Raw genomic sequence first — 26,728 nt, 5'->3', positions numbered from 1 at the left:
CAAGCTGGCCTTTACAGCAACAGACTCCCCTGAACTTCTTGGTCAATCTTTAATGCCTATTAAAAATATCCTTTACAATTTTTCATTACTCACACAAGCAAGACTCGTTTTCGTTGGAATTGCTTTCATTATTTTATCTTCAGCCTATATCAACTTCACAAGGAGAGGAAACCTTAGCCAGAAAGGTAATGAAAAAACCAGTCTAACCAACAAGACACTGACATTTGCACCACCAGGATCACAAAGTGTTTTTCATGAAGCATTGACCTTGTTTCTTATGACTCAGTCAAGATCAACGAATGTCCCGCTTTTTTTGATTTTCAGAGTGCAGGAATTCATTTTTGCTTCAATGAGTCTCACTGGCATTGAAGTCACTGTTACATCCTTACTCTCTCAGTACATGGCATTTTTTGCTTTTGGTGGATCAAACGCCATTTCCTCGATTGACCTCTCCAGTGCTTACAACGGTGTCGGCAGTTATAATGTTATTTTTGTTGGGATTCTAACATTTGTGAGCAACTGGGCCGGTCCAATATGGTGGGTCTCCATGACATATCCTCTTCGTTCAAGGTCGAACCGGACGGACAAGCAGAACCACCTGGCCCTGCTGACGTTCTATGTCACAATGGCTTTGTTGTCTGTGATGGTGGCGTGCACAGCCTTAAGAACACATCTCTTCATCTGGACTGTCTTTTCACCCAAATTTCTTTATAGTATGGCGTGGGCTGCAGCACATCACATGATAATAAATGTTCTGGGAGAGGTTCTTTTGTGGTCGTCTTAGAACTCTGCACTCAGAATAGAAGCAAGCTTATTGTATTCATGTCCATTTTCAATAATTGTTAGACAAGCTTGCAGCATTTCGACAGGTATATCTGGTGAGGAACATCGATGCCCATGATTTCAAAGTACGGTATTAAAGAGATCATCGATTGCATTAGCTTTCCGTCTCTTCTTTGAGCGTTTCGTGTCTTTGTTGTCTTCGGGCAGTGCGGTTACACCTGGGACCGGGCCTTCGAACTGGTGTTTCGTCCTTTTCGAAATCTTCTCAATTCTGATGCCTGGATTAGGGGGTTCTTGTGGATTAGGTTCGGCCACAGATGCCAGGGGATCACTTTTTCGACGAACAACCTCCCCTAGATCCTCGCTGTTTGCAGTGGCGATGTCAGGCAATGTCACAACATCACCCTTGAACGAATACTGTGAATCCTTCGTTCGAACACCAATTAACTTTGCAAGGCGAGATAGGACAGCCAGAAGTACGATACCGAGAGTAGAGAATTGGCCGTCTGCCACAACGGTCGAGAACGCTCTAGGGGAAAATAATAGGTCAGCCTGCGTAAAGAAACACGAACCCAGTATCGAATTCATATGGGCAAGATGGTCGAAAGAAACGGTTTATGATTGAACATACAAATAACACCTCGGAATAAGGTGCCTCTCTAGGTATCTCTCGTAGTTTTCGATGAAGTTTTCATTTCTACCATTCCCTTGTTGATGCTCCAGTGCCACCAAAATATTCAAAGCTGAGCGTTTCAGCATAGTAAGCCATCTCCACCATCTTGATTTCCCATGTTGATTCTTGTTGCGATGAACAATTAGATGGAGCATGTCATGTACTGTGCGAATCTCATGGGCGTCCATCCGTGCAGAATCAGGTGACGCCATGCTCTCCTTTCTCGAAACGTGTAACTTCCTTTTTCTTTGCTGTATCCAGAATTTGGAATATGACTGAATAAAAGAGGATAACGGAAATATGTATTCAAGCAAGAAGGTTTGGAAATTCCGGCGAGGTTACGTAGACAAGGTGTCCGGTGCTCTCTTTGCTATCTCTATAACCCGATCTCTTCTATGACCTAGTCGGCGTAGAAGATCCATTTCACACTATTTTGGCCATTCAGAGCGTGCGAAGCTGTAGGCGGTGACCAATTAGCCAATCCACATGTGACTTACATGGGCGGTGGACATTCTGCCACCATAACATCAAATTCTGGATCCACTCAATACATTTTTATTGTACACTATTTTGACCATTCAGCGTGCACAGAGACCTAGGCGGTCTGCCTTCTGCCAGGACGGCGCCCAGCCACCTAAAACTGGCTTCCTAGGCCTAAGCAGCCTTGTAAGCTACCTAGGTACTAGGTAGGTACATACGTGGAGTACCTACAGTGGAGTACAGTTCGGCACCCCCTCCCCCTGTCCAAGCCAACTCACCTTGCCACTTTTATATTTTGATCTGGGCTGGCTTTGTCTAGGTCGACCTATCATAGTGTCTGGGTACCGTCCAATAGCTTCAAAGTCATGCGGTTATAGAATAGCAATCTGCCAGGACAGTAGGTAGCAGGGGAGGGGGTGCCGAAAAGATATGGCAGGCTACTGTACGGCGTAGACACTATTCTCCCAGGGGCAGGGTACGGAGTAGGTGACAACCCCATGTAGTAGTAAAGGCTTTATTGAATTAGTTACGCCAAATCTCTACTTTCTAAGCTTTTGCCGGGAGAATGGTGTGAACCCCGCTCTTGCTATGACTACTCAGTACACAGTATTACTCTACATGCTGCAAAACAACCAGTATATGTACTGTAACAAAAGAATGATAGCGAGTCGAAGTATTAAGAGAATTTTGTGATCTATTTTTTTATCCTGCTGCCTAGGCGGATTTCAGAAGCTGATTCTCATTACTACCTATCTATGTTCCGCCCGTCACCAAAGGCATAGCCGGTCGCTTAGGAGTAAAATCAAACGTACAGTACAAGACTCGGTCGTAGCTGAACAGGACACTAGGTTACAACTGTTGTCTCTGCATGAGACAATAACCATCGCCGGAAAAAAAGGATGCTCAAGACAGCACTGCTGGAGAGAAGACGCCTGAATCCTTCGGAATAGCGCTTCCAAGCCGAGTTGAACCCAACTATTAGACTCAATCCGACACCATAGCCAAGCCGACCAGGGCATAGAATAGCTTCCTAACATGGCTCAAACCGTCGGCTGCCTCCCAACGTACTGATTGCGATATAAAACAGAGCACGAAGACACATCACACCGTCAAACAGGGACAAACAGAGAATCGGCTGTTCGAGAAATTGTTCAGCTAGGCGGCTAGGTTTCATCGAATATACGAGGTTTGCAAGTTTGTTGGTTCCCGTCATACATGGATTTGGGCTTCGAGGTTTAGGAAGATCTGGGACCGCATGGAGAGACCTGCGGATCATACCATGACTTCATGGAGGGAAGCGTGCATGGAGCGCTTCTAAAGCCGTTCATTGCAGCTGAACGTCTCGGAGTGCAGGTCCGAACATAGACAATTTCGCGCTCAGCAGCGGTTGTTCCACGGTCATACTGAGAACGGCGACGACGTTGCTCGTCACGGTACTGCTGACCAACCCGTGGTGCAAATAGACCTAGCCAAAAAAGCCCATTAGTAAATAGAGTCACTAATATTTGTATTAGATTGACCACGTACCGACGTGCTCGGCGTTCTCAACACTGCGACGCATCTTCGATGGATTATCTGGTCCGGGGAACCGATCCTCAGTACCGGCGAGCGGACCGGTACCAGTATGAAAGATCTATAGAGTGTTAGAAATCCGTGCTCATCTAACTAAAATAAGACAAGAATTACCTTTGGACGGAAAGAAGGGTGTTCTAACATCACGGAGCTGTTGCGGAATTTCTGTACCAGGCAATCCTTCCCTTGGATAGCTACGCGCAACGTTTAGAAAACAGCGTAAGTAGTGCGCAATGTAGTACTCACTGGCATACGACACCTCCGCTACTTTGTCGCTGTTGAAGCAGTTCCTTTACAAGGTTGTCAGTTGTAAGCAGAAACATGAATTCCAGGAATCCCTCGTACCAAGTACGACCAGCTCGCGCGTTGACAAACTAGACGTCGGTTAGTTTATCAGATCGGAAAAATACAGCATTGTAGCTTACATCGATTATGTCAATCGGCTTGCGGGAGAGATCAGCATAAGACTTTAAGCACTAATGGGTTATGAGACTCACGTCTTCAAAATTGATGAAAGCATAACCCACGCTAGTTTGACAGTACTTATTAGCATTAAGGGATGCAAACATGGTTAAGGCTACCAACTTGCAGTTATTCGCAAAGTCTGCATAGTATCAGGTCAGCCAAAAAAGTATATCCACCTAGGGTTATTATCTTCGACCATCGTACCAATGCGCAGATACATGAAATCATACTTTCCATGGCTTGTCTCGTCGACAATTTCTTTGAGCATAGCCTAACAAAATCAGGGATCTAGTCAGTTTCATTATGTGGTATAAATTGGGTTTACCTGATCGATCTTGTTTGGAATGTTACGAAGCATGATCTGCACGTGAATCATCAGTAGCTGGTATTTTCCGCAATCATAATGCAAATAATATACCGTCGTTCGGACGTCCAGACCACAGCGGATCCGTTCGGTATCAACGAAGTTTTGATTGCTCGAGCGTGGATCAGAGTAGCGATTGAACTCCCGCCGAGGTGGGAAAATGAGTCTCTCTTCAGACTTCGACATCCAATCCATGAGACCGACGCGTTCACCACGAGGAACAGTTGAGCGGCCAGTAGGGCTCAATTCAAGATAAGGGCTGTGAGGAATTCCAGCGAACGAAGCAGAGGCATGCAGACGACCATGTGGAGTTTTATGACGGGGAGAGGGCCCTTTCAGTGGAGAAGAGCCTGCGCAGCGGAAATGAGATTCGTTCTCCACGTCTGGTCTGTAGAGTTTGACCTCGAGGATACAATTCTTACGGCTTCAAATCAGCCACCAGACAGAGTGTGTCAGAAAAGATGTCTTCCAATAACTTACATCAACAGACGTTCCGTTGAGCGTGGTTACAGCGTTCTCTGCATCGCGCGTATCGAAAAACTCAATATGGAAATCACTGACGTTCTCCTGTCCTGTAGGTAAAGTGGTGAAAGTCTTCACATCGCCGAAAGTTTCTGCTAGATCCTTGAGCGAACGGGCAACTGCATACTCGTCAAGCCTTTGATTGCGGCTATCATAATAGACGGAAACAAATATTTGACCCTCGAAGTCCGAGGTCTGGCCAGGTATTGAGGTGTCTGAATGCTGTGCGTATTCCTTGGCCGTAAGGGGAAGGACACGCCACTCAGGACGAAGATGCTGGATCTTCTTCATCGCATTCTTTGCCTCACGGCTGTCAGTGAACGCGACATAGATTTTACCCTTAGAGCTAAGATCGGAAAGTATAGGTCCCTTGAGGGTTCCAAATTCGCGACGCTTTTGATATCAGCAGTGTGATATAGTAATTTATTCACCAAAAGACCACACGAGAAATACTTACGTTGAAAAACCCCGCCAACGTCAAATAGGACAAGCTGGTTGGGACATCTTCAATGACGAAGGAGCGGCTGCGTCTTTCATAGTCAAACTTGCTGGTAATGATTGGCGATGAAGACAAGTCTTCCTTGACGGATTTTGTTTTTCCAATCGGGCCAAAGTCCGACACATTTTGGTCTGGGAGCTTGACATACCCATTACCAAGTGTGTGAGTGTCCGGCTCAGAATTAGCAGCCAGATAGCCCATTCCAGAGACGGTGGAAACTGATGAGCAAGCAGCATCTCCACCAGTCACAGTCACGTTCAGGCCAACAGGCGTAAAGCTCGACGCTGTCGGTGAGAGCTGACCACGGCCAGAGGGGCCAGGCGGTGCGAGAAAAAGATCGGACCCAGTTCTGGATACAGTTAGCATGTTTAAAATGAACGGCCAGACTGGTATCTCTAATAATTACGCAGGATAGAATCCGCGAAGTTCATCGTCATTCACCGTGGTGCCAATAACGGACTCGGCGTGAACCTTGGATCGCACATCCTCAGGGGAGAATGCAGTAAGTTTGGTGTCTGGAGAACCATGGCGGGATGCAGCCCCGTTCGAAGAATGAGGACTGCTGGTAAGGCGGGAAGAATCGTTGGTCGTCATCCTGCAAGATATTCACTTGAGTTCTCTATTGAGATCGGAAGAATAGCACGGAAGACACCCAGACTAGGAGATTGAGGGCCAGCAGCCGCTATCCCACCACTAGAGCGGAGAGGAAAGTAAAACCTGGCTGAGGTATACTCAATGACGGGAGAGCGGTTATTGACAGAGACAAAAAAGAGAGTAATATTCTTGGAACAACTGAAGGAGTAGGTGAAATGAAAACAGTGTGAATGAGGGAAGAAGAGTGAGAGACTCCAGGAGAGTTGTTTGTGTCAAGGAACCTATGGAAACTAGGAAGAGAGGATAAGTGAGAAAAGGCATGAGAGCAGACACCGCCGTTACGTTGCGCCGTTACGTGAGAGCCAGGCAGCGGTCACATCCACTGTACCAACCTGTGAGAGCAGAGCGGGGTGAAAACGGCAGGCTGGTCGGAGATTGAGAATGAAGAGAGATAGGCAGTCTACATCTGCAATGCAGAATTGATAGTGCTCCTGGTCTTCGCTTCTGATGCAAGACGTCGGGAAAAAAAAAGAGGCTGCATCAATGCCACCATATGATATGTTCTGCGTAGAGCTTAAGCAACGCAGTGTTCTAGACATGCAAAGATATATGGGTAGGCATTTCTCGCAGCTTCGACAGTGTACCATATCTTGGGATGTGTCCTGGGAAGTACCTGGACATATCTAGAAATGCAACACCACGCTCCACAGGCCAGATTCCCAAATTCCAGCACTCGCTTTGCCAGTGAAGGTTTAACACACCCAAGCAGGCATCAAGGGCAGAACAACCGGACAGCAGCCATAGCAACTAGACAACACCCAGTACTGTAATGTATCATTACAATGACTGGGTATGATACATAGGACTTCGTTGAGCCGTGGTCATCTTTACTCTCTTTGAGATCTTTCCAGAGTGTAAAATGCCATGCCGGAAAGAATAACTATATCAATTGGTTCCATAAGAGCAGGAAACCAAGTCAAACAACATTTGTACGTAAAAGGGTATATCAGGTGGGGAAGAAAAGTCACACCAGAAACGATCAAGTTGTAGAGATGGGTATCGTCAAGAGAGTCATGGTGTAGAGATGAGAACCCCGGTTTTTTGGACAGATAACCTGCAGTAGGCCAGTGTAGAGCTAGAAGAGTAAAATGAGAGCTAAAGGCTGCTTTGGGGCTGTGATGGTTTTCAGAAACAAACCAGGATCACTGTGTTGGTTGTCAAGCCGTAAAGTTCCGTTTCTTCCAGGTCCAGTGCCTCATTGAGGAAGATAAAATAATGATATTCCCAGGTCCCCAAATTTGCATATATTATACAAATGGCCTCAGTGGCACCAAGCAAAACTGCGTGAATAGCAGTTATACTAGGTACGGAGTAGCCCCGCCATCCTCCGTACCTACCTAACCTAGGTAAGGTCGGAACGCTACCTAACTAACAGGTAACTAACTAATTAAGTTAGTCACCTGCTTGGTTACATAAGTTAGGTACCTTGCATAGAGCAACTAACTTGCAAACAATCTACTGTGTACAGGGCGATGGTCATTTGATTTAATGTTTTTTTTGTCAGGCCGTTAGACGTCCTACCTACCTGGGTGAGGTACCTAGTGGTTTTTTTTTTACGGATCTTGAATTTCAAACTTCGAAAGTTGACGTTCCGCTAGCTTGTCCTTTAGTCTGTTGCACCGCCAGGGCCACCGCCTCTGCCATTTCCAAGTAGCTGGTTCAAGCGACCTAGGCACAACGTCGTTACATCAGACCGGAAGCTGATGATCCGTTTCCTCTGTGATTGGACGATTATCGCAGTAGAAATCAAATCATCCGGTCTCATCGTCGTCCTATCAGCGCCGTTCTCTTTTTCTATATACAATAGATTCCAAAATGCCTTCGGCTGTCCCTGCTCGCAACGACCCTTCATATGTCCTAAACCAGGTCAGTGTCAAGAAATTTCCTCTGGGAGTTAAGGTGTCAGCAAGTTGACTGGTCACTTTGATGCAGATTATTATCTCGCCATCCGATACCGACTACCTCGACCAACTTATTCCTTCCATTCGAGATTACAGCTATGGAAATCGTACCTCTCAGCTGCTACAGTCGCTATCGAAGTTTGCGGAAGATAAGGAAGCTGAGATAGAGAGTATGTGCAGCACCAACCACCAGGAGTTCGTCACCTCAGTCAACCAGCTTCTCCGTATCCGAGAAGGGACCGTGAGTTTGACTTCGGAGATCTTGGACCTCAATCAGTCCATACAAGCAAGCACAGAACGACTGGCCGAGCAGAAGAAAGCTTTAGTGGAATCACGAAGTCACCGGCAAAACATTGATGAGACGTCCCGTGCTCTTCAGGACTGTCTCGAAGTTCTACGCCTGGCAAATCAGGTGCATGACCTTCTGGCCAAGAAGAATCATTATGCCGCATTGCGAGCTCTCGATGAGCTGCAGAATGTTCATCTGAAGGGTGTGACACAATACAAAATCGCCGAAATGATCCAGAGGTCAGTTCCTGCAACGCAGAGAGCTATCGCTGAGGCGGTCATGTCAGATTTGAATACATGGCTCTATCGTATTCGTGAGATGTCACAGTACCTTGGAGAGATAGCACTTTATCACACGGACCTCCGAAAGACGAGACAGAAGGAGAGAGCAGAAAAGGTTCCTTATCTTGGACAATTCAAGCTAAACTCCGCGATTGAGCTTGTTTCGGATGAGCACGAAGAATATGATTTGCTTCAGAATGACGACCTACAGGTTGACTTCACTCCGCTGTTCGAGTGTCTACATATCCATCAGTCGCTTGGTCAGATGGAGAAATTCAGGGTTGAATATGCAAACACAAGAAGGCGGCAGAAGGAACTCTTACTTCCTTCCTCTATAACCCTCGTCGACGAAGATGGTGCCAGCTTACATACCTTGTTGGAGGAGATGTCAGGTTTTGCTATTGTGGAGCGGTCAACAATGAAAAAAGTTCCAGACTTGAGGTCTCCTGTCGATGTATGTCCCAGCAGCCCCGGCTCTTTTTATCATACCCACCCTGAATGACCAAGCTCAAGCTCACACGTGAGGTGCGAAAAGGTTGACGAGCTCTGGGATTCGATGTGTCAAACCGCTGTCGGCTTGATCTCTAAAGCGCTGCACGAAGTGGATGACGCGGAAAGTCTTTTAAAAATAAAAAATCTCATTGCATTATTTATGCAAGCCATGGATGTGAGTGATACTGTCTTAGTTCTGTGTACAAGGCCCCAAACTCATAAATCATAACAGACCTGGAATTTTCCCGTTGGTGTTTTTGATAATTTCTTGTTAACCCTATTCGAGAAGTACGCTGAGCTGCTCAAGAAGCGATTCAGTGATGACTTCCAGGAAGTAAGTTTAGAGTCCTCCCTGGCAAGGGCTTTTGGTGCTTATTGATAATTCAGATTGTATCCACAGACGATTACATGCCAATGCCAATCCAGAACCTTGAGGAGTTTGACAAGGTTCTCAACGTGAGTTGGTATACACCCGAGAAGCCGCGAGAGGAGCAAGTGTTAGTGTACTCCTTTGTTACATACTGGTTCATCCTACGCTAAAATTCTCTTAGGTTCCCTTGCGTACTACCATTCTCGCAAATGTATCCATTGTGTTGCATCGATATCCGAAACTTCTTGAACCAGTTCTATTTCTTTTCGAATGACGATTTCCCGCATCCCGATGTCATCGATAAGACATTAAGAGATGTGAGTAGTCGATTAGGAGACACATTTTAAGTGTAAATATTGACAAATCCCAGGCCTTGGATGAACTTCTTTCAAACAAAGTCTGTGAAACTCTTGTTGAACGTCTCAGCTCTCAATATTTGGGCCAGATAGTCCAGATACTTATAAACCTGGAGCATTTTGAGTTAGCCTGCCAGGAACTTGAGATTCTTCTTGCGGCCGCACGATCCCAGAATTCGACAGCAGGGCCGATAGCTCTAAACGCAACAGAGAAGTTCAGAAGTAACAAGAAGGCCGCTGAAAAACGTATTTTTGAAGTGGTAAACTCCAAAATCGATGATCTCATCGAAACTGCAGAATACGACTGGATGGCGCCTACTCCACCGACAGAACCCAGCAACTATATGCAGACGCTCACTCGGTTCCTGTCCAATATAATGAACTCCACCCTACTTGGCCTACCAACAGAAATCAAGGAGCTCATTTATTTTGATGCGCTAAGCCATGCTGCAAACATGGTTCTTGTATGGGTGCCTCCATTAATTGCAATTGAGGTTACAATATGCTAACCCAGCATTGTAGGCACTGCCTCTTTCTCCAGAGGTTAAAAAGATTAACCCGAATGGGGTTGCAGCGCTAGCCAAGGATGTTGAATATCTTGCGAAGTTTGTCGACAGCCTTGGTGTGCCGATCCTGCGAGAAAACCTCGATGAGCTCCAGCAAACAGTGCATCTGATGCAGGCAGAGAATACGGACGAGTTCTACGACATCTCAACACGCAACAAGAAGTACGGCCGTGTAGATGCCATAAATGGTCCTGTTCTGCTGGAAAAGTATGTGTTGATCTCGGAAGCAGTTGCATGATCTTGCTAACAAACTATCTAGGTTAACACGCACTGTGCAAAGCCCTGCGAAGACGGATAAATTTGCAGCACTGTCTTCTAGGTTCGGGATGAAGTCTTAGAAGGGAAATCAACGGCATGCCTAAAGTTAACACTTGGAACGGCATATTACTGCCTTTTGAGGGTAAAGCAGCTCAAATCGGTGATAACAATTTTTGTTCATCTGACTTGCTAATCGCAGACTATTAAAACATCAAGCTCCAAATGTTGCTTCTCGTCAACCAATTTCATATTCCTTTTCGCCCACTAAATCAACGTCATTTTCACCACCATCATGCCTTCCGTAATGACCTGGGTGATGCGCTGTTGTTGAGTGCTGAGAGCGTTGACCAACCAAATACATCTGCGTCGCTCACTTTTAGCCGAATGAATCTGGTTAGTCATTGTGCAAGAGAGAATGTCCAGTGACAATCGAATTGCAGAGACACGGGCAAAGGAAATCTGCATGAGAACAGATGGAATCATACCTGTTGCGGCGGTATATGGGGGTATGCAGCATACATCCCTTCAAACATTTGTGGCTGAGGTTGCCCATATGCTGCAGCTGGGTCTGACTGCACCGCTCCAGGGTACATTGCTGGCTGGGGTCGATATTCCTGCTCCTGTGGCATAGCGTGTTGCCCCAATGACCCATAGTCTGGTGGAGCCATGTGGTGTTGCGTATGCTGAACGCCAGGCTGAGAAGGCGGGAGTTGTCCTGCTGCATTTGTGGAAGTAGCCGCAGTAGAAGCTGCAGTAGCCCCAGTAGTCTGGCTAGATCGTTTTGCGTGCGATGTGGCTTCCTCGCGTGGTACTATGTCGATCAAAAAATCGAACATATCAGACTTGGAGAGAGCAGCAGCAATATCTGAGCGCTGGAGAGTCCGCCGCTTATTATCCTCTGCATGGATCCACGCCCGCATAGTCAATTCCGTGATAAAGATATCACATCCTTTGGCGAACAGGATAGGTGCCTCTGCAGAAATCATTTTTACCTCCGGATCAGCCTTCATCACTTTCTTTATGCGCGCTAGGGGCAGCTGGTGGATTTTGTAGTCATGGTTATCCGATTCAAGGTGGTTAATAGTGTGTTGCCAATATGTAGTCAGGATATCGCGAGAATTGCCCTGTAGACCTTGGTTCACCTGGAATTAAGACTTTGTCAGACTCCTCGTTCTTTCTATAGCGTTCTCATTCTTGTTCCTAGAGAGAGATGGGTGTGCATAGCCAAGGAACAAGATGCTCACATTCGCCCAAGTCCCAGTATATAACTCCGCGACCGGCGCATACCCTTGCGCAGAAAGCTAAGATGACGTTGCCATCAGTATCGTGAGACTACCGTTGAATCAAGCAAGCAAATAGAAAGCCGTCTAAAGAGCGTTAGAAAGAAATATGACGTACCGCTGCGCTCGCGCCTGCAAGTGGAAAGAGTATCAGCATCGATTCATAGTCTTGGCCCTCATTCAAAGATACCAAAGCGATGAATTAGGGTAATCCATTAAGAAATGAAAGAAAAACAAACCGTAATGGCCGCCGTTTCTGATATCATAGACAGGCTGCTGCCGGTTCTGCTGTTGTCCGGCGCCTTGCTGAGCTTGTTCCATCGCTGACTTGCACCTTGTCGCACGTGGAGACGGTTAACGGACAAGAAATTGCCGCCCCTAAGTACCTAGGTAGTTAAGCCGAAAATGCAGATAGTTAGGTAGTCAAGGGGCGCAAGCGATTGAATCCGATGTGATCACCCGATAGTGTAGTGGTTGTGACTCGAGTGCTTCAGTACCCTGTTCGCGGGGAGGCTACGCGGTTTTCGCGGTGGGCGAGTACTAGGTAGCGCGACAGGAGAAACACGTAATAGAAGAAAGTCGAAATAGATGAAAAAAGGGCTTATCGACAAAAAAAGTGATAAGGTGAGGCCCCGCCGATGGTTGCACGATGGGAGTACGGGAAGCTAGCAAATAGTAGTAATAACGCGTTGCAGGTGCGAAAGTCACCAACGCAGCAAAGGCATGCCAAGTGTTGTTCTGACGTTACGGGAATCGGGAGAAGACGGCTCCCGACTGCATGTGAGTTCGGTGGCAAGGGGCAAGGAACGGCGGTCCCGTATTGTCTACTTTCTTTTCCGCACATGATTACATATGGTATATGGATAGATGATGATACTTTTGTTTATATTGAATCGGCGGGCGTGTCAGCCAATGAGGGTCTTTAACAGTGCTATGCTCTTGGTTGAGCACGAAAAAGCCGCTGTCGCATTCTGGTTGGAGCCTACGCTTGAACAGGTTGCCGCGGCCCGCCCGGAAGCGGAGAACAGTATGCGATAAGGAGGCTAGAATATTTTAGATCCAACTAAATAACTGCAGGGTGGCTCTGATTATGAAATATTTGAAGCGATAAAGGATGGTAGCTTTCAGGAAGATCAAGTGGCTATACAGTGCTTTGTATGAGTCGAGCTAGTCGAAGGTTACTGATCATGGGCACACAGATGACCGTGCAGCAGTGTAGATACGTGCTTGGATAACAAGCCCATGATACACCAGAATTAAACTCAAGTCTTATCATCTACCGAGATGAGCTTCTACACAGTAAGCAGTAAGCTCTCCATATTTTACAAAGATGCAGGAGCATCTTGCCAGCGTGACTACGCAGTGAGTCGAAAGGAGCTGTTACGGGATATTGAGATACGTTTTATAGCGAATCAGCCAAACTTTGGGACCTTTGTGCTTGAATCCCTGTTGATAACCGTTCTCTTAAAAAATGGATGGAGCTGACTTGATGCAATTAGTCCGTACAGATGTTAGGATTTGGGCACAGCGAAGAATCAAAAAGGAAGAGAAAAAAAGCAGAAAGGCAGGTATAAAAAAGAATTTGTGAGGACGGGTAACTACTCGGCAATATCTCACTGTAGAACTCAGGACCGTCTAAAGTACCGAATCCTGAGGTCATGGTGTAGGTAACCTTTTAAACTACCTATTCCATAGAGAAATCAAACACAGCTGGAGGTATGGAGGTACTAAACCCACCATAGGTACGCTCCCGGTGGGCACCGGGCCGATCGTGACCCGTCGGACCGCACTATGTTCCGAGGCAGCAGAGAAATTTTCACCAGAATTATTTATTATGACCCAAGATTTTCACGCTCTCCAAGTCTCTACCTTCTGCTCTTTCTATGAGACTGTGCTTCTCATATATGATATTTTCTTGATTACTTTCAAAAGTCTTAACATTGACTGGTTCCAGAGTGCATCAGCATATTTGGCACAACCAGGTCATGCCAATGTCAACTTGTGACACAGTCCACTCCCAAGAATACCAGGATGATGACAACCTCACAGATGATCAGATTCAGCAGCTCCTATTAGAAGCAGAAGGCAGGCTGCGGTCTCCGGAATCAAAAGATTCCGAGACATCAAATCGGCTAGAGGTGTCCAAAAATTTCCTCTCGGAGTCTGCATTGTCAGGGTAAGATAATGTATGTACCAATATCCTTGGGGGATCTCGGCTCACTTGTCTTTAAAATCCAGAATTCCAAAGCTCTCGTCTGCTACTTCCTTGCAACCTTACGTTCGCCAGCAAGATGATATTGTTGCCGTCGATTCGTCGCGTATCATCCCACCGCAGAAAGAGCTGTTAAACGTGCCTCGCCCTGTAGAGGGTATTGCGTCTGGCTCGAAACGTAAAGTCAGTTTCCTAATTTCCCTTTTTTATTTCCCAGACTGTTATGAGGAAAATCATACGAACGCCTAAGCGCTCGACGCAGTTATAACGACCCGTCTTGGGTTGCCCTGCTATCATGAGAGTTTTATTATATTCATAGTTACTCTGAACATCTTCGTCAATACTTATTTCTTGAAATGAATTGAGTCTTGTTAGGACCCTTGCTGACGATGAACACCATCCAGGATAAACAAACTGCAGGTAGCGATTGGTTTGATCTTCCCAAGACACAGTTGACGCCAGAACTGAAGAGGGATCTACAATTACTCCGAATGCGTTCGGTCCTGGATCCCAAGAGACACTACAAGAAAGAGAGCGGCAAAGCAAAACCTCCAGAATTTTCTCAAGTTGGGACGGTGGTTCAAGGCCCTACTGAATTCTTCAGCGCTCGCATTGCCAAGAAGGATCGCAAAAGCACGTTTGTTGAAGAGACGTTGGCCCTGGAGCAAGATTCTGGACGCTTTAGAGCCAAGTATATGGATATCCAGGCCTCCAAAACGAGCGGCAAGAAGGCTTATTACAAGAACTTGCGAGCAAAGAGGAGTCGGAGACGCCAAGCCAGTTGAAGACATTCGAAGGCTGCGAGTTCTAATCTAGATACATTGGATTGGGGACCAGTCGACTGTTTCAGAAGAGCAGGAAGGTCATTCTTGTGTGGGTCGGATCACTCACACTGCTGTCTCAGTGCATGATATCGGAATAGTGGTCTCATCACCTATGCTCGAAGATATCGGCAATGGCCTGTTCAACTAGTCTCTGTTGAAGTTGGCCATCATATCCTCGATGCAGAAGCTGTTGTCAATGTCGTGGACTTACCTGCATGTCAACAGCCGCAAGACGTCCTGCCTCCAGCACCTCTTCATGATCAGCCTTCCCTTCCTCCAGAATGACACCGAGCTCACTGGCAGTTGAATTTTGAAGAAGGTGATCATCTCCGCGCGGGACTGGAGCAAGAACGGCCTTGTTTGTCACAAGGCTGAGTGCTAACACCCGAATTCCACAATGCCTGGCGACGACTATTTCTGGCACAGTGGACATGCCAACCAAGTCTGCACCCAGTTGCCGTAACATACGGCATTCGGCCCTAGTCTCATAGCTTGGAATTCATTAACTAATCATGACAGGTGCGGTGGAGGTCTAGCAACCAACCTTGGCCCTCCGACAAAGGCATATACCCCTTCGTGCAATCTCCGCTTACTATCGGAAGGAATCACCTTCTTCCACGCCTTGTGGACAAAGCGACGCAGGTCCAAGTCATAGGCATCAGAGAGTGGTGGGAAGCGGACTCCGAATTCGTCAGCATTAGGTCCCCGCAACGGGTGTATCCCTGCCAACCCGGCAAAAAATATGTGCTATATATAAACATGTCAGATAGAGTTTCCTCAATAGGTGACCATGAAGCAGAAATACATCATTCAGAAGCACGATATCGCCAACAGCATATTCCGAGTTCAAACCTCCAGATGCATTTGTCACTGTTATAGCTAGTTAGTAATGATGACTAGCTCATATGAAAAATGTAACCCACACACTACGATGTCGACTCCCAGTAGCTTGAAGACTCGAATTGGAAATGTTACACTGTCAATTGAATGACCCTCGTAGTAACTATGGCAGGCCTTGTCTTAGTTACTAGAAGCAGTGGTGAGATCGGAGAGAGCTCACTGTGTGCGGCCAACCATCAACACGGCTGGAACGTTCTGTCCAAGAAATCCAAAAACCAACTTCCCGACATGTCCAGATACTAAAGAGGTAAGAATACGTCCGTCAAAATGTATCTGTAATCTTTGATGCATATCTTACCGGTAGGACAAGGAAAATGAGGTATTGCCGAATACTCGTATTCGGCTCTCAATGTTCCGTGTACAGTATCTGCAAGGCCCCCTAGCCCGGAGCCGCAGACAATGGCAACTCTTGGACTCTGCAGACTTTCTGGCAAGTCTTTCCTCAAAAACCTAACCGCCTCCTTAGCTTTTTCGAAGGGAGAAGGGTGATGCGGTGGCTCGGCCATGGTACACTCAGATACGGGCAGCAGCCGGTTGTCCACCTGGTAGATGAAGGAATGGTCAATCGAAGTCAATATTTTGCACGCAAATGAATGAAGAGCTTTTAAGTATCTCCACCTCCAAGAGTCTGGATAAGGTCGTAGATTCTCCTGGGAGAGGGTCTGATATTCCTTCTCAGTAACTCCAAGAAAAAGATCAGCCGATGCAAAACTGAGTGTAATGGGATGACGATTTCAATGCCATAAGTAGTGCTGAACCATCGCGGAAAGCGGTTATTCGAACAACTTACCTATCGTTCTCTTCTAATCTGGTGAGTCATGTAGCAGAACCTTGCACAGAAGACCAGTTCCTGTGATGACTCAGAGCCCCAGACGCTGCTCAGCGTTTGTATGGAGACAATGAGGTGTCCAGTTCTAGCCCTAGCTCCTCCCACTTTAGCAGCAACAAATAGGTATCTACCCTAAATCTCCAGGCCAGTACCAACAACGCGTACCACTAAGATTTGACTTATACAGCTTTCAGATGGTCTAGAGCAGCTTGCCTTCTAATTTTTCTCGGTCCTCACTGCTACCAGGGGCAAGCTCTGAACATGCTGTTTGTGTCTATGAATAAAAGAGCAAGGCGCATGTATCAGGAAATTCTTTGGAGGGCCTAGGTAGACCACATTCAATCGGTGTCGATTTATTCCCTGCTTGTTCACACTTGAGAATTCTGCCGGTTGGCGGAGGTCATCGCTGTCGTCCTATTGGACGTTAGAGTGTCGAGTGTCCAGGCGGTCAGTTAATAATAATCCACGCAGTGCAACCTTTTTAGCCTTAACGAGAGTAAAGCCGAAAGCAGAGCAAATGGGGATATACTATTAGATCAGCGAAGAGGTGCGCAGACGGTCTTTACGCGCATTCATACATTATATATCTGTCCTTTCAATCAGACCATGCTCTCCTCGTATTCGCGCTCTGTCGGGGGGCTAGGGAAGCGGTTCAAGGTACGTAGGCTCACTATTCCTGGTCGTTATTGTTCAAAGACTGACAGCTTCCAAAGGTCTCTGTGCCATCTCGAGTGCTTTCGACCCAGAACAAAAGAGACTCGTTAGCTGATACCGCACCGCAATCTCCCAGCAGCGTCGAGTCAGCAGCCTCCGCACCATCGTTAGCACTTCTTCCTTGATATTGCAACCGTTGATCTCTCGCGTACTGACTGGTACATACGCAGTTTAACAAAGACTGAGCAGTCATCAGAGACACGTGTAAAGGAATGGTGAGTTGTCTAATCATTTTCTTGTGTCTCTTAAATTTGTTTCAGTCTGACGTTCCTCTGTAGGGCCGAGCGCTTGAATGACATTGGTGAAAAGTTTCGATTGCCTAGGAGTGTGCAGGCCATCTATCTGCGGCCGCTCCGAAGAAAAGCTGAGTACGGCTTACCTGTCTGTGACCTTCAGCTTCGGTCCTACAGCGTGCGCAATGTTGAGTTCTTTGCCGACTTCGCCGTGCGAGCCGCCTACTATCTTAAACTTCCCGTCTCCGGCCCTGTACCTCTACCCCGCATTGTTGAACGATGGACGGTGCCCCGAAGCAACTTTGTCCATAAAAAGAGTCAGGAGAATTTTGAACGGGTAACGCTCCGTCGACTGATACAGATCAAAGATGGCCATCCTGATGCCGTGCAGGCATGGCTCGCTTTCTTGCGAAAGCACGCATTCTACGGGGTTGGCATGAAAGCCAATGTCTGGGAATATGAGACCCTCGGTATGAGTAAACCCACTGCCCTTGCATATTCAGTACATGCTGATCGGTCGCGTTCGATAGATGTCGGCAAGTCAATGGATGAAGCCGTTGGAAAGGTGGAGGAATCGCTCGAGCCACACCTTTCACAGTTCGGTCAACGGAAAGGTGCAACGATGGAGAACTCAGTTTTCGATCTTTTGAATAGTGAGCGGTTCGCTCACAATAAAAGCCCCTTGACTGAAGTCCGCAAGGGTTAGATGACCACGAGGTTTCCCCTCCCTCCTTGTTATATTAGCGCACTGTATCATTTCCATTTCTCCTTGCATATGTAGACAGAACGTACGGTCATTCGGATATGTGGAAATTGGATTTGTAGCCCTCATCTCATAGAATTCAGACTTTACAAACTCATTTTACGCCTCGGTGTCTTCTCTTCCAATATAATGCGAGTAGTGGCCTTCAGCGGCATGTGTATTTCAACGATTATACCTCGGAAAAGGACGTATATACCCAATACGACATAAGAACCTTACGTAGGCAGTTAACCATTCTAGTTGTCAATTTCAGTCGAAGGGCAATAAATGTATCTAAGGTACAAAGCTCACCCACGTGACCTATAGATATCAGATCTTATCGTGGTCCTCTCACAAAGATTCCACCTGCCCGTGCTTCTATATAGCGACTAGTCAGAAATGTCCACATCAATACCTCGCCATATGCAATGCTTTCTGAACTCCCACAGAAGAGCTGGTCTTTTTGTCAGACCTAATGTGATAGGCAAACTGCCTAACCGTCGCCTCCAGAGTTCGAGCTCTCACACGACTCAACAGTCTCCTACGCCAGAACGAATAGTTTTCTCCGGTATCCAACCCACCGGTATCCCACATCTTGGGAACTACCTAGGGGCATTGCGTGAATGGGTGCGGTTGCAGGATAGTGCAACTGACGGGACCAAATTGATATTTTCCATTGTTGACCTGCATGCATTGACGGTTCCTCAAGAGCCTTCTCACTTGCGCCAACGGAGGAGACAGACATTCGCCATGCTGCTCGCAGTCGGGCTTGACCCTGCCCGCTCTACAATTTTCTACCAGTCCGATGTATGTGCACGCTTCCATTTCCCTGGACGCCATCAATTCCTTTAAAACTGTGAATTGACTGTGTAGGTTCCTGCGCACACTGAACTGATGTGGATTCTAAGTACGGTGGCTTCTATGGGCTATCTTTCCCGCATGACCCAGTGGAAGGTGAGTTGCTTTTACAACAATCATTGTTGAGAACTCTGACGGAGTACATTAGAAGACCGGTCCTGAAATTAACTTCACCTAGAGCAAGCTTCAATTGCCTGAAGAGACAGGCCTAGAGCATTCGACAGCAAAATCAAAACTGAGACTCGGTCTCTTTTCATATCCAGTTCTTCAGGCAGCAGATATCTTAGTGCACAGGTATGCAGCCGGAAGCTGCTAGTCAAATTAGGATTCCGTACTGATCTCATGTAGAGCTACGCACGTCCCAGTTGGCGATGATCAAAAACAACATATCGAACTGACCCGCTATACGGCGAACAGCTTTAATCATATCTACGGCCCCATCTTTCCTGCTCCGGAGGCACTGATCTGTAAGTGATTAGCTTTTATATAACATAGAAATTTGGAGGATGCTAATTATTTTGTGTCTGGCGACCAGCTCCTGCGAAGCGAGTGATGTCCCTCAAGGAGCCGAATTTGAAGATGTCCAAATCTCATTCCGATGAACGCTCGAGAATCCTACTTACCGACTCGTCTGAAGAAATCCACAAAAAGATCAAACTCGCTCTAACAGACTCGGAACCAAGGATCAGCTATGATCCAATCCGCCGACCAGGGGTGTCCAATTTAATCGAGATATTGAGGCACTTTGATGAAACTGACGGGAAGACATGTGAGGAACTTGCATTGCAATATGAGTCAACTAGCATGCGGTCTTTTAAAGAGCATGTTGCTAGCAAAGTCGCTCATCATCTTAAGGAGATAAGGGAGAAATACTTCACATTGGTCCAGGGAAATGCAGGCTACCTCGACGCCGTGGCAGATCTTGGAGCTCGGACTGCCCGGGCCAATGCTGATTTGACTATGAAATCAGTCAAGGCTGCCGTGGGTTTATGAAAGCTCTTCCTCTCTTAGAATAAGAGTGTGCGAATTCACGACGGGAAATAATCTAGATTCTAGCCTCGGTTTGTTCTGATAATACTCTCCAAGTGTACATTATCTGAAACATTTGCCTGCATATAAGCAATGGCATTGACATTGAAAGCTTTCCACAGTAAAATTTCCAAGGTTGTTGGTAAAATCCAACTAAGGAATCCCGAAATCCAAGCTAGGCTCGGTTCAACATCCTAGAGTACAGAAAACTACCGGATGTACTGAAGGAAAGAGAGGAGGGGGGGAAGAGAAGTAGTAAGACCACCATAAGCCACTGTTGCGATGAGTAGATAAAGGCTGTCCATTCTGAACAATGAATACTAGGTCGCACATATAGGTTGTTGGCCAGGAGTTTCTGAAGTGTGAGTTAGGCAATCAAGCGGAAACTGAACCACATAATCATCAATAATTCATTTTTTTCCTGGCCTGTTGAAACGAGAAGACGAGGTTTGCGGTCACCTCGCTGCTTTCGCTTCGTCAAACTTTGTTTAGAGCTGTAAGTACTCCATACGCGGTAGGCAGTATTAGCAAATACGGAGAAACGAGTACCCACCCTGGGGTTGTTGGTGCGACCTAATGCTGCCCTACCAGTACTCCGTACTCCGTGCGCCGTAAGTGTCAATACCTGAGAACGGCCGGGTCCGGTTGTCACCCAGCAAGATCGGATATTGGTCAGCACTCTAAGAGCTAACGTAGTGCCAGGCTTTACTTCCGTGCGGCAAAAAAGGCCTCGTCAACCATCCACGTCATCGCGACTCTGACGGAGCGTAGTGTGCGCGTCGCAGAAAGTCTTGAGCATAGGTGTAGGACATTATTATTATTATTATTATTAACGTCGTCCTTAGGTACGGACTATACTTGACGGAGATGCGGAACCTAACACGGAAGTTTACAGAGGTGGTCAAAATTAAACTATACCGTATCCCTCCCAGATTTAGGACAACACCATGGAGGTGCAGGTGTCGTTTCTACCCTGTATATTATTGTGTGGTTTGCCTCGTATTCGCATTAGGACAAAAGCCATACCCTGCCTACGGAGTAGAGCAGTGTTTGAAGGGGCGGTATGCCTGCTAGTTGAAGGGTAGAACTTTGCTAGACTAGGCCTTACACACACTAGTGAGTGCTGCATACGCGTCGGCTCAAGGCTATGTATGCACTTGCTGCGTAGATCAATCCTATCGCAGTAGGTATTTATTATTCATTGTAAGGTCTCTGCATAGCCTTGTGCAACCTTTCAGACTTCGAATAATCACTACACAGTAGGATTTTCCGTACTATGTGCTTCAATATCAGGCCGGCGAGAGCACCATGGGGTAGTATTCTCTGCTCTAGCAACTTTTCCAATTGTTCTTTGGTGCCTTCTTTCGAGAATCCGGCTCTCCGGTTTGCCTACCTAACTGCAGCGACAGTGCAGCCGTTTGCAGCAGTTCCCGTGTCGGCGTCTCGACCACGCATTGCCTGTGATTTTGTAAGCGGGTCGGGACCGGAGCCCACGGACGACGATGACGATGACGATGTATCTTGACCAAGCCTCAAAGCTAAGTGGGGATCAAAAGCTTGACGTCGACTGGGCTGACAATTTCTTTTATCCACTAACTACATTGCACCGGCGAGAGCCATACGACAATCAACCCTGGTGATAAAAGGACGATGGTGCCCGGAAGACCTATATCCTACATAATCTCGTTCTCGCTGGAAACCATTGACCCTTTACCCCCCCCCCCCCCCCTTCGAAGTGGGTTTCTTTCACCTACCCCTTAATCCAGGACCTGTAGCTATGTACTTCTTATCGCTGTGAATACTCACGTTGCTTACGTGCCGACTCAACTGACCAATCCGTGGCCCCCTCCTCCTCCCCCCTTCAACTAGGCGATAACCGCTCTGGTATAAGTTGATTGAAAAGAGCCACATCATGCGGGGTGTTTCGCTTCTGTCGCTAACTCTATTTCTTGCCCTACCTGCTGTGGACGCTCTATTGCTCCGCAAGAGAGATGAGCCAGCGGTGGTGGGATTGGATATCCAACGCAAACATGTATCTAATCCAGTGAGCAGAGATCATCAGCGAAGAAAACGAGTCAAAACAGTTGATCAGGTGCTGGACAATGAGGTATGCCCCAATCTTTAATTGTCTAATTGAGCCTCCTCTATATTTCGAGTCATGGATCTTATTGACGCAACCAGCAAACCCTATACTTCTGCAATATTACTCTTGGCACGCCTGAGCAGCATCTGCGTCTGTCCATTGACACTGGAAGCAGCGATCTATGGTGTAACTCCGCAAGCTCCCATCTCTGTTCTTCCCGAGGCGTTACTTGTGATGCATCAGGAACTTACGATGCCAATTCTTCGTCAACATACAAATATATCTCTTCCGACTTTAATATCTCATATGTGGATGGTTCAGCAGCTATAGGTGATTACGTCACCGATTCCCTCCGCATTGGTGGGGTGATACTAAAGGATTTCCAATTTGGAATCGGTTATTCATCAAGCTCCCTTGGTGAGTTCAGTCCTTTTACAATACATTCTCATATCCGTAATGCCACTTAAAACCTGACTGCTTGTGTTTCCTTTTTATCGCAGAGGGCGTGTTAGGTATTGGGTATACCCGGAACGAGGTGCAAGTCAACCGCAATGGGAAAGCTCCGTACCCCAACCTCCCTCAGGCGATGGTCAAAGACGGCTTCATCAATTCAAACGCCTACAGCTTGTGGTTGAATGACCTGGACGCAAGCACAGGTTCAATTCTTTTCGGTGGCGTAAACACTGAGAAGTATCATGGCCAGCTGGAAACGCTGCCCATTCAACGCGTGAATGGAGGATATGCGGAGTTTATCATCGCCCTCACCGGCCTTGCGCTAAATACAAGCTCCAGCAGTCATGCGTATATGTCTGAGGCTCTTCCCGCAGCTGTATTGCTTGACTCTGGGAGCAGTTTGTCTTATCTTCCAGACTTACTCGTTGCGAATATCTACGATGACCTCGATGTCACATACGACACTTCCAGTCAGACAGGTTATGTGGCCTGTGACCTGATAAACAAAGAAATCAGCTTTACCTTCACTTTCTCGTCACCGTCGATTTCCGTCGGCATCGATGAACTTGTCATTGATCCAGGCACAAACCCGGACGGGTCGAGACCCACTTTTCTGGACGGTACACCGGCATGTGTTTTTGGCATTGCACCTGCAGGAGATAGCACTGCAGTGCTGGGTGACACATTCTTACGTAGCGCATATGTTGTCTACGACCTTGAAAACAATGAAATCTCCCTGGCCAATACGAATTTTAACTCAACTCGCGACAACATCATGGAAATTGTAACTGGCGGGGATGCCGTTCCTGATGCCACTCGTGTAGCAGACCCGGTCACAACTGTTGCTGTTGGTGTTGGCGGTGCGCGGATTGGAGGACCATCGGGGACAGGTGTCGTTTTGTCTGGATCGCTTCCAACTGCCACCAGCACCGGGGCAGCTTTCATGCCGACAAACATCCCAAAGCGCCTGGCTGCTGGCATTGCGGGGGCTGGACTTCTGTTTGTACTTTAGAGTTGTCGATAGTATTGCTTGTGATCCGTATCCGCTAACTTTATTAGTGGGGGCTTTGAAATGCATGAGCTAATTGTGGCCTTCTCTTGCGTTGATGCCTGATTTTCCTTCATTATTTTGGCTAGTAGCCGGTTGGTAGTCTGTTGTTGTGAGGAATAAGCATAATCAGCTCATAAAGATGGCTTTATGAATGTGTGCCCTTTTATGCACAGTGCTAGCAGTAGTAGTCTCCATTCTTTACACTGCCTGTAAAAGACTATTGTTACAACGCTTGCAGAAGTGAGGCTACAAGGAGGGGAAGCCTTCGGAGAAACTACAGACCGACAAACCAATCAGGATACAATCAGACCTCCCCTTTGGATTCAGGCTATGCGAATCGACAAGAGGTCTTTGATTTGGTCTCCTAATCAGAAAGGCTATTTCGATTAACAATGTATATAGAAACGCTCCTTGGCCATGGGGATTAGGACCCCGTGGTCAACTCAAATAGCAATTCCGATAGTAACATTGCTAGTAACGGCCTACTCATCTATTTCTTTCCCTTGCTTTCTGTCCTCAAGATAAACCCGACGAGCCTCCGCCTAAGAAGTCTTAGGCCCGCCGTTACAACTATATTTGTCAAGGTGCGGAAGCGGATGCAGGCAGATTCAGTATAATAAGGGATATGACAAGCAGACAGGCAGATCAGATAGGCAGGTAGGGGTCAGGTATGAGACTAGAATGTGGCTCAAGGAGCTTCATACAGGGTTGATAGGACAGGTAGTTATATACAGCAACAGGCAGGCAGTGACAGGTGGCAGATCAGGCAGTCATGCAGGCAGGCTGGCTGGCTGGCTGGCACTGTAACAGTGCCCCTTCCTCTAAGGCTGAGCTTTGACAGGGCTAGGTCCTGGCTTATAGAAGTAGTGGCAATAAGAATTCTATATTATTTAATAGATACATTCTAGATATTTAGCAGGCTTTTTAGTAGTAGACTTATTATAATCTATTTATTTAATAGTATATTTTAGATGAGAGCTATCTTTATCTTTCACGGAAGGCCCAAAACTCTAGGCCAAACTCGTGGGGTCTATCTTGAGAAACAGGAAACAAATGATCTAACTTGCCTTCGAAGTCTGATTTCAAATTGAGAGTTCAAAATGAGTGAATGTCTGCTAGATTCTTCAGACAACTGTATAGGCTGAATTGATAGACAAGTTGACCACAGGGTCCTGATCCCCATGATTAAGGAGCGTCTTATATACATGATGAGTTCTATTCAGAAATACCTATCCACCTGCCTGATCGAATGGTCATGTCCTTGGTGATCATTATGATCAGTATGATCAATATGATCAAGGTGATCAGGGTCGGTCGCGTGCATCCATGATCACACTCAGTGCGTCTATTCTTCCGAGGTTCCCCGCCATAGGCTGTAAGCCTAATGACTTTGTAACATTATCTCTTTTTTTTTAACAGAAGTTTAGAATATCTTTAGTTTACTATTCTTTTCATTTATTATTTTTAATAGAAAATAGAAATAGCTAAATCTAGTTAAATAAAGAACTTTTTGTTAGTAGAGCAGAGCAGACTAATATTAGAAATAAAGTATATTTTTATAAATATAAATAAATCTAGTTTATAAATATATAGGCTAATAATTCTAAATAATTTAAAATAGTTTTAAATTTTTAATCAAGTCTTTATATAAATAAAGAACTGATATTTTAAATATCCAGTTAGATTATTTAACTAATATAGAACTACTAGATAAAATAATATTTTTTATTAAACTATTTTTTATAGTAAAATTGAATAGCTTTAATTTTAGCTTAAATAAATCTTCTTACTTTTTTAATATTAATTTGCTGTATAAAACTGATTAATCTCTTATTATAATAGAATAGTATTCTGTATTATAACCTCTACACTTTTAATTATCTTATTTACTGTCTGTTCTACTGTAGAAGAAAATACTAATTAATAACTATAAAAATACTAATTTTACTTCTTTAACTGCTTTAATTAATAAATATTAACTAATATCTTGTCTAAGTTAAAAGATTAATTACTTTAAGCACTTAATAGTAGTATTAGTGTTTTTAACTATATATAAAGCTCTGAAAGCACTCTCTCAAGTAATAATAAAATTAAGCCAGTTGCTGCAAATCCACTGCATATATTAGCTGCAGATAAAGTATATTAATATATTTTAAAATAAAGATATAAGAAGTCTTCTTTATTAATTAAATAAATTTATTATATATTATTTTATTAGTTTTCTCTATACTTTAATAATAAAAAGTAGCTAATATTAAGTAATTAAAGTAGATATAATAAATATAGTAATATATATAAAGAAATAACTTTTTTCTATACAGAACTTGTTAAATTCTGCAGTATTATAACTGCTGTAGCTATTCAGAATTAATAGATAATATCTGTTAACAGTATAAAAAGCTATATACTTTTTAAATGTTTTTTAAAGCTATTTAAAGTCTAATTTATTATTTATTCAGCTATTGTTACTAACACTAATATAGTAATATAGTTAACTACTAAGCAGACTATATTACTAAATAAGCTATCTAACTACTACTAAATATTTTAAATTGTACAGTAAATATTGAAGCTATATATACTATATATTAATTGCTTAGCATTTAAAGTATTACACTTTAGTATAATCTACTATATATACTGTATGTTGATAGTGCCTACTTTTATAGCTGTAGATCTAGCTATAAAACTATCTCTTTCTGTCTTTAATCAGCTTTTTAAGCATATTGCAGTTTTTCTGTATCTGTTAGAATACCTCTAGTAGCTATATAGAATTTAGATATATTTCTCTTTTTTTAACACTAATTAGTAGTTTATAATTCTTTATTTTTCTATACTAGAAGAAGTATATTAATAATAGCTCTTAACTAGTTAATTAAGAGCTTAATTTACAGAACTTAATAGACTTTAAGAATAATACTAAAACTTTAATTTCTTAATATTATAAAATATTTTAGAGATTTAAAATGCTAATTAATTACTATAAAATATAGTG

General features: G+C 45.2%; 9 protein-coding genes across 9 annotated transcripts; 5 read left to right on the top strand and 4 right to left on the bottom strand.

Moving 5' to 3' along the window:
- Positions 1–903: 903 nt before the first annotated feature.
- Positions 904–1,542, bottom strand: VTN00DRAFT_8619 (uncharacterized protein; the record flags this gene model as incomplete). The annotated part of the gene is made up of 2 exons (XM_069435488.1): positions 904–1,312; positions 1,415–1,542. The coding sequence occupies 2 exons, from the start codon at positions 1,540–1,542 to the stop codon at positions 904–906; spliced, it is 537 nt and encodes a 178-aa protein (XP_069285429.1).
- A 1,629-nt stretch (positions 1,543–3,171) lies between these two features.
- Positions 3,172–5,952, bottom strand: VTN00DRAFT_8618 (uncharacterized protein; the record flags this gene model as incomplete). Its single annotated transcript, XM_069435487.1, has 14 exons — positions 3,172–3,401; positions 3,464–3,569; positions 3,623–3,702; positions 3,755–3,798; positions 3,854–3,882; positions 3,934–3,951; positions 4,006–4,036; positions 4,094–4,112; positions 4,178–4,244; positions 4,299–4,334; positions 4,392–4,754; positions 4,818–5,252; positions 5,317–5,707; positions 5,765–5,952. 14 exons carry the CDS (start codon positions 5,950–5,952, stop codon positions 3,172–3,174), a joined length of 2,037 nt encoding a protein of 678 aa, XP_069285428.1.
- A 1,875-nt stretch (positions 5,953–7,827) lies between these two features.
- VTN00DRAFT_8617 (uncharacterized protein) lies at positions 7,828–10,605 on the top strand (the record flags this gene model as incomplete). The annotated part of the gene is made up of 9 exons (XM_069435486.1): positions 7,828–7,878; positions 7,945–8,937; positions 9,019–9,150; positions 9,208–9,309; positions 9,363–9,472; positions 9,527–9,662; positions 9,716–10,165; positions 10,224–10,474; positions 10,527–10,605. The coding sequence occupies 9 exons, from the start codon at positions 7,828–7,830 to the stop codon at positions 10,603–10,605; spliced, it is 2,304 nt and encodes a 767-aa protein (XP_069285427.1).
- Positions 10,606–10,895: 290 nt separating this feature from the next.
- VTN00DRAFT_8616 (uncharacterized protein) lies at positions 10,896–12,126 on the bottom strand (the record flags this gene model as incomplete). Its single annotated transcript, XM_069435485.1, has 5 exons — positions 10,896–10,898; positions 11,011–11,667; positions 11,770–11,826; positions 11,924–11,937; positions 12,045–12,126. The coding sequence occupies 5 exons, from the start codon at positions 12,124–12,126 to the stop codon at positions 10,896–10,898; spliced, it is 813 nt and encodes a 270-aa protein (XP_069285426.1).
- Positions 12,127–13,796: 1,670 nt separating this feature from the next.
- VTN00DRAFT_8615 (uncharacterized protein) lies at positions 13,797–14,802 on the top strand (the record flags this gene model as incomplete). Its single annotated transcript, XM_069435484.1, has 3 exons — positions 13,797–13,981; positions 14,044–14,200; positions 14,422–14,802. The coding sequence occupies 3 exons, from the start codon at positions 13,797–13,799 to the stop codon at positions 14,800–14,802; spliced, it is 723 nt and encodes a 240-aa protein (XP_069285425.1).
- A 145-nt stretch (positions 14,803–14,947) lies between these two features.
- Positions 14,948–16,247, bottom strand: VTN00DRAFT_8614 (uncharacterized protein; the record flags this gene model as incomplete). Its single annotated transcript, XM_069435483.1, has 7 exons — positions 14,948–14,992; positions 15,053–15,332; positions 15,386–15,588; positions 15,647–15,711; positions 15,765–15,844; positions 15,902–15,980; positions 16,040–16,247. 7 exons carry the CDS (start codon positions 16,245–16,247, stop codon positions 14,948–14,950), a joined length of 960 nt encoding a protein of 319 aa, XP_069285424.1.
- Positions 16,248–17,176: 929 nt separating this feature from the next.
- On the top strand, positions 17,177–18,223 carry VTN00DRAFT_8613 (mitochondrial 37S ribosomal protein uS10m; the record flags this gene model as incomplete). The annotated part of the gene is made up of 5 exons (XM_069435482.1): positions 17,177–17,227; positions 17,284–17,390; positions 17,455–17,499; positions 17,563–17,987; positions 18,048–18,223. The coding sequence occupies 5 exons, from the start codon at positions 17,177–17,179 to the stop codon at positions 18,221–18,223; spliced, it is 804 nt and encodes a 267-aa protein (XP_069285423.1).
- Positions 18,224–19,009: 786 nt separating this feature from the next.
- Positions 19,010–20,110, top strand: VTN00DRAFT_8612 (uncharacterized protein; the record flags this gene model as incomplete). Its single annotated transcript, XM_069435481.1, has 5 exons — positions 19,010–19,066; positions 19,133–19,213; positions 19,296–19,411; positions 19,466–19,584; positions 19,653–20,110. 5 exons carry the CDS (start codon positions 19,010–19,012, stop codon positions 20,108–20,110), a joined length of 831 nt encoding a protein of 276 aa, XP_069285422.1.
- Positions 20,111–22,815: 2,705 nt separating this feature from the next.
- Positions 22,816–23,694, top strand: VTN00DRAFT_8611 (uncharacterized protein; the record flags this gene model as incomplete). The annotated part of the gene is made up of 1 exon (XM_069435480.1): positions 22,816–23,694. The coding sequence occupies one exon, from the start codon at positions 22,816–22,818 to the stop codon at positions 23,692–23,694; it is 879 nt and encodes a 292-aa protein (XP_069285421.1).
- Positions 23,695–26,728: the final 3,034 nt, after the last annotated feature.

This window comes from Thermoascus crustaceus (assembly GCF_041956765.1).
Source record: "Thermoascus crustaceus strain CBS 181.67 unplaced genomic scaffold VTN00scaffold_6, whole genome shotgun sequence".
NCBI classification, from domain to species: Eukaryota; Fungi; Ascomycota; class Eurotiomycetes; order Eurotiales; family Thermoascaceae; genus Thermoascus; species Thermoascus crustaceus.
Note: the sequence above shows the minus strand (reverse complement) of the source record. Positions and strands in the feature narration are given on the sequence as shown.